The sequence below is a fragment of the Epinephelus lanceolatus genome, chromosome 17, assembly GCF_041903045.1.
Source record: "Epinephelus lanceolatus isolate andai-2023 chromosome 17, ASM4190304v1, whole genome shotgun sequence".
NCBI classification, from domain to species: domain Eukaryota; kingdom Metazoa; phylum Chordata; class Actinopteri; order Perciformes; family Serranidae; genus Epinephelus; species Epinephelus lanceolatus.
Window position 1 is genome coordinate 39561956 of NC_135750.1, and position 12527 is coordinate 39574482.

General features: G+C 41.6%; 1 protein-coding gene across 1 annotated transcript in view; it reads left to right on the plus strand.

The window, feature by feature from the left end:
- exo1 (exonuclease 1) overlaps positions 1-12527 on the plus strand; it is a 73687-nt gene that overhangs the window by 30563 nt on the left and 30597 nt on the right. The window contains exons 4-5 of the mRNA XM_033614085.2: positions 7740-7863; positions 10795-10932. Of these exons, the coding sequence (XP_033469976.1) occupies positions 7740-7863; positions 10795-10932 (262 nt within the window). The remainder of the gene's footprint in view (positions 1-7739; positions 7864-10794; positions 10933-12527) is intronic.

Below are 12527 nucleotides of genomic sequence, written 5' to 3' on the forward strand. Positions count from 1 at the left end.
GTGTCTTGTTCACAATCAATAGCCTCTATGATCCTTTGGGATTTGTAGCTCCAGTGACAATACAAGGCAAGGCTATCCTGAGAGAACTCACTGTTGAGAACAGTGACTGGGACTCGCCTTTGCCAAAGAAATGGAGGAAGCATGGACAACTTGGAGAGCTTCTTTGAAAGAACTGTCCCAGCTTTCTATTCCCAGAGCCTACACTACAACTTCACCCTCAGCAGCTGTCAGAAGGGAATTGACCGTCTTTTCTGATGCATCAGTGAAGGTTATCGCCGCTGTGGCATACCTAAAATTAACTGACTCTGCTGGAAATAACCATGTGGGATTTGTAATGGGCAAAGCCAAGCTGACCCCCCGTCCTGAGCAGACAATTCTGAGACTGGAACTTTGTGCAGCAGTGCTTGCAGTGGAGTTAGCAGACTTAATTTTGGCAGAACTAGACCTTCAGCTTGATGCTACAACCTTCCACTCAGACAGCAAAGTGGTCCTGGGCTATATTTTTAATGAAACCAGGCGCTTTTATGTTTATGTAAGTAACCGGGTTTTACGTATCCGAAGGTCCTCTGGCCCAGATCAGTGGCGCTACGTGTCAGCAGAACAGAACCCTGCAGACCATGCTACACATTTTGTTACTGCAGGCCATTTGAACGACACAAACTGGCTGAGTGGACCCAAATCTCTGTACACGCCAGAGACATGTGCCTTGGAGAGCACCTATGAGCTTGTAGACCCAGGTTCAGACCCAGACATTCACCCTCTAGTGTCCACTTTGAGTACTACAACAACGTCCAAGCAGCTTGGTTCGCAACGATTCTCAAAGTTCTCATCCTGGAAGTCTCTAACTCGGGCAATTACTTGCCTCATACACATAGCCCGTCTTTTCAACACGACCTTGAAGAAGAACAGCCCGTGTAAGGGCTGGCATCACTGCAAAACAGGATACACTGTTGAGGAGTTTGGTCAAGCGTCGCACACCATCATTCAAGCTGTACAGGAGGAAGTCTACAGTCAAGAGATCAAATGTATCCAAAAACAGATGAGCAGATCCCCAAAAGTAGTCCTCTCAAAAATCTGGATCCTTTCATTGATGCACACAGCCTTCTGAGAGTTGGAGGCCGCCTCCACAATGCAAACCTTGACCAGAGTGAAAAGACTCCAGTGATTTTTTTCTGGCACACATCAGGTTGCAACCTTACTCATCATGCACCACCACGAACAAATCCATCACGAAGGCCGTCCGTTTACAGAAGGAGCTGTACGTACAGCCGGCTTTTGGATAGTTGGTGGCAAGCACAAAGTGAGCATCATCATCCACCAGTGTATAACCTGCAGAAGGCTTAGAGCCCCACTTACAATTCAAAAGATGGCCAATCTTCCAGTGGATCGTCTCTCAACAGAACCTCCCTTTACAAATGTCGGACTTGATGTGTTCGGCCCTTGGAGTGTTTCTTTACGTAGAACAAGAGGAGGCCATTCACACAGTAAACAATGGGCTGTAATCTTCACGTGTATGAGTGTAAGAGCAGTTCATATTGAAGTCATAGAATCCCTTGACACATCAAGCTTCGTCAGTGTGCTTAGGCACTTTTTGGCTGTGCGTGGTCCTGTCAAACACATCCGCTCGGACCGTGGCACCAACTTTGTTGGTGCCTGCAAGGAGTTGAAGATACCCTCAAACATTGATGACGCAACTGTGAAGACTTACCTGTCAGGTCAAGGTTGCTCTTGGACCTTTAACCCTCCGCACGCCTCTCATTTTGGCGGTACATGGGAGAGAATGATTGGTCTTGCAAGGAGAATCTTAGACTCTATGTTCCTTCAGCTGAAGGACAAATCCATGAGGTGCTGGTGACTTTCATGGCAGAAGTGGCGGCCATTATAAATGGCAGGCCTCTTGTTCCTGTGACAACTGACTCTAAGGACTCATTTATACTCACCCCAGCTGCTCTTCTCACTCAAAAAGTAAATGTCCTTTCTGCTCCTACTGGAGATTTTGGAGTCTCAGACCTCTACAAGCACCAGTGGCGGCAGGTCCAGCACCTGTCCAACACCTTCTGGGACAGGTGGCGAAAGCAATTCCTCCCAACACTACAGGCATGCAAGAAGTGGCAGTCCACTCACCCGAACATCAATCCAGGAAGTGTTGTTCTCCTCAAGGACAGCCAAATACCAAGGAATGAATGGCCTCTTGGTCTGGTAACGCATACCTTTCTCAGCAAAGACGGGAAGGTGCGAAAGGTTGAGGTCAAGGTCACACGAACAGGAGTGACTAAACTCTTTCTTAGGCCTGTTTCTGAGGTAGTGCTTCTTCTCCCCCCAGAGGCCCAGTGAAGTGGACTATGTAGGATTTATTGAGTGGCGTGTATCCACGCCAGGCGGGGAGTGTTTTGTTACAATTGTCAAATCTTTATGTTGTACGTTTTATTTTGAAACAGGAAATACATGTAACATGTCAGGTGACTTATAATCAGGAAGTGAGGAGAAGCATGGCTCTGAGCCACTGTTTTTTTGTTAGTTTTCCTATCCAGTTGAGTCTGCCTACATCTTATGCCCTTTGATGGCATCGTTGGTATGTATTGATTTGTTTTATTGTTATTAATGATTGCAGATGATTATTTTTTGTAACAATGTCTAGTTTTGGGAAGTTTTATGCAGAAAGTCTATTGAGTCATTATAGTTAATGACTACTCCGCTATGACTGTTGTTAAAATTCATATGAGACAATAAATGCAAATAAATGTGAATAAATAGTTGATGATACGTTAAAATGTGTTAAAATACAATGGTTTACAGGAACATATGTTGGTAAATAAAGCAATAAATATGTAAAAGTAGTGATTAAAAGCAAAGCAATTTATTTTTATTCATTATGCCTTCTGTGTGTTTTAGTTTTACTCTTTCCTACGTCAATAAACCTGTGGACAATGGACAACTGTCTCCAGAGTTGTGATGTCAGGAAGGAGTTTGTCTAACTGCCAAGGTGTATCACAGCACATATACTGAGGGCAACATAATATTATTTTTGGACATTTTAAGGAGCAAACCATTAAGGGATTAATCTAAAAAATAACTGACCAGTTTTAGCCTCAAGTGGTGATTTCGGGGTTCAAGCCACCATGGCTGGCTAAAAGTTGCAAGAATCAAGACCTTTGACAGCGTACAACACCTACATTAAAGATAACAATTCATTTTTTTTTTTAAATGTATTTATTATTTGTTATTTATTTATTATTGGTCATTTTCAGAAACAATTTGGGGATGTGCTTTAATAGCATAATTAAAAATATCCATCCAGTCTGGTGACGTTTGGACAAACTGTCTTTGATTTATGGCCAAATTTTGCACCAGGCGATTGCATTTATTTGGAATTGATGGCGTCCCCTATTGATATTTTTGAAATAATTTTACACACATGGTTCAACGTTGTAATAAAACAAATCCTGCGATTTTGTAGTGATTGGACAGTTTCCTTTCATGTGTTATACCATGCTCAAGTTTTGCATTTATGGCGCCCCCTTGAGATCATATTGAATGAAACTTTATGGTATGTGTCAGGTACTAATGTGGACATATCCTGTAAGTTTCCTGATGATTGGCCAAATGGTAATGATATGGGGTCAGATCAGTCTCATAATGAATGAACTCGCGCAGGGTTTTTCACGAATGCACATGCTCTGGTTCACAGTTGTATTTTGGACTCACTAATGCACACAATCTGTTTCGCAATGCACACGCTCTGGTTCACAAATATAATGTTTATGCAAACTTGTAATATAAATTCGGAAATGCACATGATCTGTTTCGCAAATGCACACACTCTGGTTCACAGTTGTATTTTGGACTCACTAATGCACACAATCTGTTTCTCAATGCACACGCTCTGGTTCACAAATATAATTTTCATGCAAACTTGTAATATAAATTCAGAAATGCACATGCGCTGCTTCACAAATATTTTGAGGCACACTTGGAATATAAATTCAGAGATCATGCGAATTGCTGAATGTGCATTTACAAACTGCTTCTCATTTGTGAACCTCTCTACATTTGTGAAAGAAATCTGTGTGGTGAATTTTGAGACTCCCCTGATGTCGCAGGTCAATGAACGTCACCATTGGCTGATAAATCTGTCAATCAAATTCATGATTCTGATTGACAGATTCATCAGTTAATCAGGTGTGTTCACTTTCAGCCAATCGTATGGCTCCTTATATAGGGTGTATTCATAGTTTATGTTCATTCAAACACGTTACTTGGCTAAGCAGAACGCTTCAACTCATTATAATTCAACAACACTGCATGATTTACGAGGGGATAATAAGAAAAATGCGTTACTTACAGGTTGAGATTGATCCATGTCTCTTCCACCGTTTCAGTTTAGCGCGTCTTGATTGAACACTGCAAACAGTAGCTCAGTAGCTCTGCGACTGGTTTAAAAGTGTGGAGAAAATGTAAGGAGCCATACGATTGGCTGAAAGCGAACACACCTGATTAACTGATGAATCTGTCAATCAGAATCATGAATTTGATTGACAGATTTATCAGCCAATGGTGACGTTCATTGACCTGCGACATCAGGGGAGTCTCAAAATTCACCACACAGATTTCTCTCACAAATGTAGAGAGGTTCACAAATGAGATGCAGTTTGTAAATGCACATTCAGCGATTCGCATGATCTGTGAATTTATATTACAAGTGTGCCTCAAAATAATATTTGTGAAGCAGAGCGTGTGCATTTCCGAATTTATGTTACAAGTTTGCATAAAAATTTTATTTGTGAACCAGAGCATGTGCATTTGCGAAACAGATGGTGTGCATTAGTGAGTCTCAAATACAACTGCGAACCAGAGCATGTGTATTCGTAAGAAACCTTGCATGAGTTCATTCATTATGAGACTGATCTGACCCCATATACTGGAGTTAGAGCTATTTATGTGCGGAGCCACGGCCCATTGGTCCGTTTCTTCAAAATGAAATAAGATATCAAAAGCTTTTGATAACTTTTGATAAGCTTGAGACAGATGTCAAAAACGTGTCTTTCAAAAATTTAAAAATGGTGGAAAATCTAGTCAGGCAGGCTTCAAAGGTTCTTGAGGCTTTTGTAGAGCACATTGAGCTGAACTTGTATGTCAAATTTAAAGTCAGCCTGATTAACAATGTGAGGACCATGGCCTTTCCAAAACTGATATTTTTTTTATGTCAATTACAGTACCAGCATCAGACTCATTGGGGTCATACGTTTTGGGCAGCATTTGGTCACACTTCCAATCATTTGGCAAAGTGTCATGTGTTTACGATGTACCATCTCATGAGAATTTGTACAAACACTTCTGAAGAAAAACTTGAACTCCTAATTAATCAAATATAATTGTTAGTTGCTACGCCAGATCAGATATGTGAAGACACTGGGGAAGATCCAGTGAGTGCCAGTAAGGTTGGGTTTTTCACACAACTTACCAATACTGTATTCAGGAGAGGAAACAAGTAGCTAACATATCTGGAAAGGGCTTATTTGGTTGAAAACTACTAAATACTGAGGCCAGAGTTGAGAAAGGAGAGAGCGTAGATTGGAATTGCACCATCTCTCAAACAGAAACAAGCTTGACAGGGAATCCTGTCTGAAGAAAGAAATGTGATCATAACAGAAAATGGAACTCTGATATGATCCAGAGTTTCTGAGACGAACTGCTGGCCTGTACAAAACACAGTCCATTGTTTTTCATACCTGATGACACACACGCTCAGACAAAGATTGCTTTATTTGAAGGACTGCATTCCAAAACCGCAACAGAGCAACATTGTTTATGTGTGAAGGTGCAGAAAGGAATGTACAGACCTGTTGACAGGTAAGACCAAACAACCCCTCCACCAATATATACACTGCTCAAAAAAATAAAGGGAACACTAAAATAACACATCCCAGATCTGAATGAATGAAAAATTCTTATTAAATACTTTGTTCTTTACATAGTTGAATGTGCTGACAACAAAATCACACAAAAATTATCAATGGAAATCAAATTTATTAACCCATGGAGGTCTGGATTTGGAGTCACACTCAAAATTAAAGTGGAAAAACACACTACAGGCTGATACAACTTTGATGTAATGTCCTTAAAACAAGTCAAAATGAGGCTCAGTAGTGTGTGTGGCCTCCACGTGCCTGTATGACCTCCCTACAACGCCTGGGCATGCTCCTGATGAGGTGGCGGATGGTCTCCTGAGGGATCTCCTCCCAGACCTGGACTAAAGCATCCGCCAACTCCTGGACAGTCTGTGGTGCAACGTGGCGTTGGTGGATGGAGCGAGACATGATGTCCCAGATGTGCTCAATTGGATTCAGGTCTGGGGAACGGGCGGGCCAGTCCATAGCATCAATGCCTTCGTCTTGCAGGAAGTGCTGACACACTCCAGCCACATGAGGTCTAGCATTGTCTTGCATTAGGAGGAACCCAGGGCCAACCGCACCAGCATATGGTCTCACAATGGGTCTGAGGATCTCATCTCTGTACCTAATGGCAGTCAGGCTACCTCTGGTGAGCACATGGAGGGCTGTGCGGCGCCCCAAAGAAATGCCACCCCATACCATTACTGACCCACTGCCAAACCGGTCATGCTGGAGGATGTTGCAGGCAGCAGAACGTTCTCCGCGGCGTCTCCAGACTCTGTCACATCTGTCACATGTGCTCAGTGTGAACCTGCTTTCATCTGTGAAGAGCACAGGGCGCCAGTGGCGAATTTGCCAATCTTGGTGTTCTCTGGCAAATGCCAAACGTCCTGCACGGTGTTGGGCTGTAAGCACAACCTCCACCTGTGGACGTCGGGCCCTCATACCACCCTCATGGAGTCTGTTTCTGACCGTTTGAGCAGACACATGCACATTTGTGGCCTGCTGGAGGTCATTTTGCAGGGCTCTGGCAGTGCTCCTCCTGTTCCTCCTTGCACAAAGGCGGAGGTAGCGGTCCTGCTGCTGGGTTGTTGCCCTCCTACGGCCTCCTCCACGTCTCCTGATGTACTGGCCTGTCTCCTGGTAGCGCCTCCATGCTCTGGACACTACGCTGACAGACACAGCAAACCTTCTTGCCACAGCTCGCATTGATGTGCCATCCTGGATGAGCTGCACTACCTGAGCCACTTGTGTGGGTTGTAGACTCCGTCTCATGCTACCACTAGAGTGAAAGCACCGCCAGCATTCAAAAGTGACCAAAACATCAGCCAGAAAGCATAGGAACTGAGAAGTGGTCTGTGGTCACCACCTGCAGAACCACTCCTTTATTGGGGGTGTCTTGCTAATTGCCTATAATTTCCACCTGTTGTCTATTCCATTTGCACAACAGCATGTGAAATTGATTGTCAATCAGTGTTGCTTCTTAAGTGGACAGTTTGATTTCACAGAAGTGTGATTGACTTGGAGTTACATTGTGTTGTTTAAGTGTTCCCTTTATTTTTTTGAGCAGTGTACTTAATGTTACAGACAAAAAGACATCCAAAACCTTGTCGTTATCCTTAACAAGGAAGCTGGGCTGTGTCTGTGTTTGGTCTACTTTTCTCTTTGCTCCTACACAGTGGTGCCATAGCATCATTATCTCTAGACAGCTGTCTTTTTGTAGGTTTATATATAAACATAACTTTTAGTTTTAGAACAAATTATCTTTCTGTAGTTCTCATTTTGTTTTAATATCTGATTTAAGATTTCACTCTGAGTGCCATTCTGTTTCATTCACGCATCTTTCAGTCGCAGAGAAGTCAACCTTCAGAGAGGCCGACAGCTACTACGTGAAGGCAAAGTGTCCGAGGCCAGAGACTGTTTTTCTCGCTGTGTAAACATCACCCCAACCATGGCTCATAATCTTATTAAGGTGAGAACTTATATCTTCTGGAAGGCCAAAGTAATTTATGAATTCCTTTTAGGGATGCACAATAATATTGGCACATCACTGGTAACATAACGACATATCTGAAAGATATAAAGGTGTGATACATGAATGTATGAAGAATATAAATGACAAAAATTAAAACACATAAACAGAGGAGTAACCCTTTCACATTTGGCTCATACTGCATTAATTACCACTAGAGTAACAAAGCAGAACATATAAATCTGGCATGCTTGCAAATAAAAATGAAAGGACCGTCAACCAAAGATAACATGTCTTCAGTGCTTATGATACTAACTTTCTGGTGCAAAAGGACTGACAGTATTGTATGAAAAGCTGATACCACTCTGTGAAGGTAATATTCACAACCACCATAAAGTAATCAGAGACCCAAATTAGTTTGTCATTTCAGTGTATTAATACATATTGAACTATAAAACAATTGGGCCCACAGATGTGTTCCCATTGGTCTGAGCACCAGTGTACATACTGCATAGACGTTCACAGAGGAGTGAATCCGTGCGTTCAGAGTCGAGTAACTTACGACACAGCACTGTCCTGACTGCAGTAAATCCAGAGGCCGCTGCCCAACAGGGTCCTTCACAGAAAGCAGTTTTAAATCCAAAGGCTGATGCCAAAAAACCCCACAATGTCCAAGGATGACTCCTGCAATGCTGTGTGTCTTCTGATGTAGCGTTGTCCTCTCTTGATCCACGGACCAACATAAACTCAACTGCTAAGCAAGCTAACAGCTAGCAAGTGAAAGTCCAGGCTGGGCGGGCTAAACTGTCTACACAGTTCTTGTGGCACAGCAGTTATGTTTTTTTTTTTGTGTTTTTTTTTTTTTTTCCAGTCATTCACAGTCAATAAACAAAAGCCCCCACTGTGCATGCTCCCATGCTTGCAGTCAGTTCTTGTTGGCTCACTGTTGAGTACTTTTTCCTCCTAACTGTTGGCTGCTCTGCTCCATACTACTGTCTCTCCAGGGTTGCCAGTTCTGACCCGTTTCTTCTTCTTTGTCCCCGTCATGGGCTGACAGTTTAACAAGCAAATTACCTCCCATTCAAGTTGAACTCTACTAAGTAAACTCTGTTTTACATTTTCTTACAAACCCCATGAAGTAAAACACCCTTAGAAAACAAAAGGCTGTGAATTCTTATTTTCCTTAGGGCTTTTCGAATTTTAAAGGAAATGTTCTTTATAGATGCATATAAATCAGATGATGACATAATACTACTACACAATGCAAACACAAATACATGGTCTTAAACCAGGGTATTATATATGTAGGCCTACATAAACGAAAATACAAAGAAATAAAGATAAACTAGAGTACAAGCATACAGGTAAAGAGGTATATTCAGTCAGAGGATTCAGGAAAGAAAGTTGCATCATTTTCCATACAACACAGATATATGACAACAATATGACAATGGTATCAGTTATCTCCCCCGGTATTTTGTACTAAGTGGGCTACATGTTCAGTTGCAAATTGATCCATGGCTGAAGTCCCCTGTTCTTTTTGCTGCATGTGTTTTTCTATAGCAGGGCATGTAAAAGAAGTTTACCTGTTGGAGGTGAGCTGTTTGCAGAGGTGCAGTAAGAGCCTGTTGGCTGCAGCTCTTCATCAACATCTCATTGTGGCTGTTTCTGCTTTTACTCTTCCTCCCTGCGGTATTATTAGACTTGTCTTAATTGAAGAGAAGCCACAAATAAAGTTTTGATAAGTCGGTAATAAACATATTTTAATTCCTCTAGAGTCTTTAAAATAAAAGTCCTCTGTTATTTTTGTCATATAAAAACTTATTATGAACCAGCAAAATAAGGAAAAGTTGAATTTTCGAGCAGCAACTTCACACAACTTCTAATACGGTGGTTGGCCGACATAAACAGTAAAATAAATCAGATATGTAAAGTAAAAACAAGACGCAGGAGAGAAACTAAACTCCAAACCACAGAGATTCAGTTAGAAGCTACAAAAGCACTGAGAGCTGAACACACACAGACTTTTAAAAACACATTTCTCTCTCGTCTCCTGCTGACAGTGGTGAGGAGAGTCTCACAACACACATGGCTTGTTTTAAAGGGGAGAAACAGTCCGGTAGGATGTTGGCTGCGGTGGGCAAGACGTCACAGCTTGAGTGCAGGCGGCCCGGCTACTCTGGAGGAGGAGTAGGTTCGCAGCTCGGCGTCGCACCACGTGTGTAAACTGATAACTGAAACCTAAGTCTGCACAACATGGCTTGAATGGACGTGGCTTAAGTTACAGAGGAAAAGGCCCACAGTAGTGTACATGTGCTACTGCGGTAACTTCATTCATCTCACAGACTGATGGAGCAGCTCTGTCTCTCTGAGTATTGATGGAGAAACTGTGAGTGAGTGAGTGGGGTGGAGCTGTGCAGAGAGTGTGAGACAGGAGAGATGAACACTGGTATGTGTTATGTAATGCAACTTGACCCTATATCAAACAGTACAAAACAAATGGTACTGTCTAAATCTGTATCTTGCTTGAAAATATATCGTTACAATGTAAAAAATCGATATACCGCCCAGCCCTAGTATCAGTTATCGGCCAAATGAGTTGTTATTTGTTGGTATATCGGATAAATCCAATATCGTGCACCCTTAGTTATTAGCATTATTTATGTCTTGAACAGTGTGTTTTTAGAATTGTGTTTATACAATATTAATCATTCACTAATGATTTAAAACATCAGGTTCGGCCACGAAAGGTTATGAAAATGTAATTTGTCCAGTTGAACCCTACAGATACATGCTTTGCTTTCTTTGTTTCTCTGTTACTTTTTTTTTTTAATTCTTTGTGGTTACACTCATCAATGTTGCATGTTGATGAATTTATGTAGGACATTTTTTCTTTTTCTCTCTCATTTTTTTGGGTTTGTTTTTAACCAGGCTGCACGAGCAAGAGGAGTGGACTGTGTTGTGGCCCCATATGAAGCTGATGCTCAGTTAGCTTACCTCACTAAATGTGGTTTGGCCCAGGCTGTCATCACAGAAGACTCTGACCTGCTGGCATTTGGCTGCAAAAAGGTATCGAGATCCAAGGGAGGCGTTTATTATTAGTTATTGACGATTAGCTGGGTCATGACCCAGACAGTTTACTGAGAACCACATACATGAAGTAATTTTCAATTACAAATGACTCGCTTTTGCAGACTTATAATAGAAGAGTGTTGATATAATATTGATTTGGAAATGATAAAAAAAAATGCAGGTAATTTTATATCATCATGATCTGTAATTATTATATTATGTTATTATGTTAATTATTATTATGTCTCTCCACTTTGACATCTCTCCACTTTGTGCATATATAGGTCCTGTTTGTGCATGTGTGTGTATTTCGGACCTGTGTGTTAATGACAACGGAGAGAAAAAAATTAATTTTAAGAAAGTATATAAAATTCATTTTTTTTAAAAAAGCAGCCCCTCAGCTGTGATTTGTGATATTGGGCTTTAGACCCTTTTAGGGCAGACGTCAAAATGACAACAGTTTGTTAGCTGGAGGCAAAACATGACTTTCCCCCACAGGGCTGTAGGCTACAAAATGTCACCTTGTTATTGTTGTTATTGGGTGCTAGAGTAGAGGGAGTCATGGCTCAAAACTTTTTGAATTAATTGAATGCAATAAGACGAAAGGACTGGAAGGAGGCGATCATCAAAAATGCTCGCATGTGCAGGGCACACTTCATATCAGGTTAGGAAAAAAGTATTTACTGTTGTAGGGATGACTAATGTTATGTGTATTAAGGGTTATCATGTCCACCTCCTCAGAAATTGGTGATGTATTAAGAGGAATATTGGATTTCTCCATTATGCGTACTTTTTAGTGCGTTAGCTTCAATGGCAAAACAAACTGAAGGAAACCATTCATGTCGTCTTTCTTTGTAAGATTGGGATAGTAATCAACCACAAAGCCGGCCATCCAACCTTCAGCAATCCTGTCAAATCATCCATCCACTGAGTGAGAGCATACAGGTCGGCCAGTCTGGTCTGGTCAGTATATACTTATCAAAGTAACACTCATGGTCCTGGAGGGTGAGTGACCTGACATGGTGCATTCGCAAATTCAGTCTGATGCTCCATACTAAAATGAGAGCCTTGTTGTTCAGAGCAAGGGAGCGTTATATTTCTACATGAATTAACAAACAGTCGAGTTAATCATATATTCACTCCACTCAGCACTCTGTCTGGGGAGTAGTAGTAGTAGTAGGTTCTCAACACACCTACTAGATGTAACCACAAACACATGATCAGCTCTCAGCCAATATGAATAATCCGACATAATTTAAATCGGGATTTACAAATTAATCATCAGATTGCTTTAGCTTAGCCTGAGAGCTGCTTGGTACATTTAAAGAACTGGGCCCTGATGGTTGTATGGACAAGGAATGCTATCCACTGTTGTCATCATTCAGACTTTCTGCATGGGCGGAGAAGGGTACTAAAACTTTGCGTGCTACAGGAAGAAGAACAAGTTTGCATGCCTGTGAAACAGAGAAACAACAGACTATATCAGACAAGTGTTAGTAGAAGTTGAATAAATCAAACGCTTAAGTGTTAATCCTGTTTGCAGCAAACCATACATGAGACAAAAGCAATGGCCTCATGGCTACCACTGCTCA